Below are 3,754 nucleotides of genomic sequence, written 5' to 3' on the forward strand. Positions count from 1 at the left end.
CACAAGGTATACAGGCTCAGAGCATCTCAACGTAAGCTTGTAGTGACCGTTAGGCGGTGAAAGAGTTAACAGTGACTTTTTTTTTTTTTTTTTTTTGTATTCCCGACTTCCAGTGGATGCTGGGGCAGCGGTTCAAGTCAACGTGACTTTGTGTTGTGACTCTGTTTCCCTCTGGAAGTTCCAGGGCTCCGTCCAGTTTTGATTGAGGCAGCGGCCATTCATGCTATCGGATGTTATCCTAGAGCGAGGAGCGACGTTAGTGCCTGAACGAGATTGCGGCATTGGTGTGGAGTGACGTGGTTCTCAGCAGAGAGGACTCCGTTTCATCCAAGTGACTGGAAGACGGGGAGTTCTGAGACCTGCGATTTTGGCTGAACAAGCTGCTTTGGAAATTGACATCACCATCAGCGGAAAGATTTGTCAATGACTGGACTTCAGGGTATGGTATCCCCCCTCCCTCCCACCCCCCTCCCCACCCAGTTATAACAACTACATGGAACATGCTGGGAGGATGCCTGGGTGGCCAACTCAACCCAGGGGCCTGGGCTGGGGAAGGATGGAAGCAGGGTTGGTGCTTAAGATTCGTGTATGCACGGGTTCTGTTTTCCATTCTGAGAAGAGTGAGGGATCGAGGAAGGACAGACCAAGAGTACACTTGTTTAAAAGAGACAGGAATTGAGGGCGACAGGGTGGGTATTGGGGCAGAGTCTTAAATGATGCAGAAAGTCATATTCCGGGTCTACAGGAATCTAAGAACAAGAAAGGATTTGTATTCTTGGAGAAGCACATACTGAGAAGAAAATCCAGAGAAACCAAACAAATATGTACAATATCATATAGCAAGTGTACACAGGGAAGGGGGCGGCTGGGTCCGAGCCGGGCAGCTTCAGGTTGGAAGTTTTGGTTCTATTCGGAGTGAAGACTCGTAAAGGCTTTCTTCGTCCATTACAAATGATTGGTCCAATAAATATTGGGTTACCTGAAAAAGAGAGAAAAGGAAAAGAAGTGGCAGGGTTACGGGGCTGTGGGTACCAAACGTCTTGAGGGAATCGCAGTAGAATCAGGGTCAGGTAGGCATATGAGGCAAAAAACACTGAGTTATTATTTTGGTAAATACTAGTATCTGTCTTTGACTGTCTGGCTTGCTAAATCAGCAGAGCATGGGACTGCTAACCACAAGGTCAATGGTTCAAAGCCACCAGCCCCTCCTTGAAAACCCTATACAGGGTCATTATGAGTTGGAACTGACTCAAAAACACTTAAGAACAGCATCTGTCTTAATTTTAATAATATATTGATAGTAAAATCAGGGGTGGCTCAGTGGTAGAAGTACTGCTTTCCATGTGAGAGACCCAGGTTTGATTCCTGGCTAGTACATCTCATATGTAGACATGACTTCTCTGTCAGTGGGGGCTTACACGGAGCCAAGACGTTGAATAGGTTTCACTGGTGCTTCCAGAACAGGGCCGGGGAACATTTTAGCTGCCAAAATTTATAACATCCTTTGTGGGCCATACAAAACGATCAGCTTAAAAATTAGCCTGCTGAATTTGGCCAAACATTTAATTAACTCACGCCCAAGAAGCTCTGGTAGCATAGTGGTTACGAACCAGGCTGCGAACCACAAGGTCAGCAGTTAGAAACTACCAGCTGTTGTGTGGGAGAAAGATGAGGCTTTCTGCTCCCATAAAGATTTACAGCTTCAGAAACCCTGTACAGGGTCGCTATGAGTTGGAACCGACTCCACGGCACATGACCACCACCACCAATGTGATAACTGGAACTGTGGTTGCCCCACTCTGTTCTAGAATAGACTGGCAATAGACTTTTGACAATCCATCAGTGAATACCCTATAAACCACAATCATATGATCTGCAATGAGCCATGGGGCTGTTGTGCATGCAGCTGTCGTCAGACGTATCTAAGATGTGGGCAGGTACAGCATGTGGCAAGTTAAAGCGAATACTTTCATATTAGAGCACCTCCATGGGACAGGGCAGGTGGTGTGATTCAGGTCTGCTAAGTGTAGAAAGAGAAGAAACAGAAAAGAAAGAATTTGAGCACATCCTAGGCCAGTTTCATCAGTAAGAGTAAGGACAGTGCATTGTCATTTTCATATAGAGCAATAATGTTTATCTTTTGATGAAGGAGCTTGACTTGTATCTTTGAGCAGGTAATAAGTTTAAGTTATCTAAACGATGGCAGTCAGATGCGTGGATGGGGAGTAATTTCAGAGCTGATCCTGGGCACTGTTTTCCACAGGTAAGGGGCTGACTTGAAGGTAGCTAACAATAGTCAAAATTACCCTTGTTTGCTTTAAGTTCATGTCTCATTAAAAAAAATGTTTCAAAAAGTGTCAACTGTGGAATCCAGGTGGTGGGTGTGTGAGGTCCACTATATATTTCCTCCAATGTTTTTGGGTGTTTTAAAAGGGTCATAACACAATGTTGGGAAGACACATATTTAAACATTAGGATTATACGAGCGTGAGTCAAAAATTATCCGCACTGCAGTTATATTGAAACGCCTGTCCACATCCATGCCTGATGACAACGTTGAGCGTGCGTGTGAAACGATTCTGTCGAATAGATGAATGACAGTGGATTATGTGGCAAGTCATATGCAAATCAGCCATGGCTCTGCCTAGGAAATCATCCACGACAGACTTGGGTTTTGAAGAGAGCAAGATAGGTACAGAAACAACTCACAGATGAACAAAAACAGAAGCATTTGGACATCTACAAACAAAATTGTCAAGCCAAGGAATGCCAAGAAAGCGTGAGGCTACAGAAGAGTCCTGGTGTGGCGCTGTAGGATCAGCACTGGACTGCTTACCACAAGGTTGGTGGTTCAAACCCACCAGCTGCTCCTCAGAAACCCTATACAGGGTTGCTATGAGTTGGAACTGACTTGATGGTACTTCACAACAATAACAAAAGCTGAAAGAGACAAGGATCTTCCTCTAGAGTTGATAGTCTAGCCCTATTGGCACTCTCAATTCAGACTCCCAGCTTCCAGAAATGTGAGGAAATAAATTTCTGTTCTCTAAAGTTATCCACTTGTGGTATTTGTGTTATAGCAGCACTAAGACTAAGACTAAGAATTCCAGAAAGAAAGAAAGAAAGAAAGAAAAAATGTATTAGTCTGAGACTCTTCTGACCAACGCTTCAGACAAATCAAGTCTTTGTTGCTTGGAATCCTCGCCGATCAACTCTGCTCCTGGGAAAGACAGACATGTCCAATATGCTGATGAATGATGATGTCTGATTAAGCACCCATTCCCAGTCTCTATGGTAAGAGGCCTTCACACATCGGTCTACTTTAACCCATAAACTCATGGTAGCCCCAAGTGTATCACAGTATGACTATGGAACATAGGATTGTTCATGGCTAATTTTTTTTTTTAAGGTTTTTGTTGTGGATTGAGTAAAAGTTTATAGGGCAGATCGTCAGTTTTACATTCAACAAACCATACACCTTGTTTCATTACAATGAATATAATCCCATCCATGTACCATTAGTTATCAGTGTTTCTCTCTATTCACTTTAGCTTTTTTTTTTTTTTTTAAACACTCAGGCATATATAATAATTTACACCACCAAAGGCCACATTCTGCAAGCCTGCTTCCTGGCCGCCAGCTCTCAGTCCCTCTCTTCCCATGAATCTAGAGTCCTCAGCTGCTCCCTCTTTCCTTATCTCTGTCTCTGCCTCCATCTCTGGTGTCACTGCTTCTCTGGACAAGTTCTCGCATT

The 3,754-nt window shown here is 43.9% G+C and overlaps 1 protein-coding gene across 1 annotated transcript in view; it reads right to left on the reverse strand.

Annotated features, from left to right (window-relative positions):
- Positions 1–3,754, reverse strand: part of RASGRF1 (Ras protein-specific guanine nucleotide-releasing factor 1) — a 137,576-nt gene continuing 133,822 nt past the window's right edge. The window contains exon 27 of the mRNA XM_006870897.1: positions 1–979. Within this exon, the coding sequence (XP_006870959.1) occupies positions 887–979 (93 nt within the window). The 3' untranslated portion in view covers positions 1–886. The remainder of the gene's footprint in view (positions 980–3,754) is intronic.

The sequence above is a fragment of the Chrysochloris asiatica genome, unplaced genomic scaffold (genome assembly GCF_000296735.1).
Source record: "Chrysochloris asiatica unplaced genomic scaffold, ChrAsi1.0 scaffold00156, whole genome shotgun sequence".
Taxonomy (NCBI): domain Eukaryota; kingdom Metazoa; phylum Chordata; class Mammalia; order Afrosoricida; family Chrysochloridae; genus Chrysochloris; species Chrysochloris asiatica.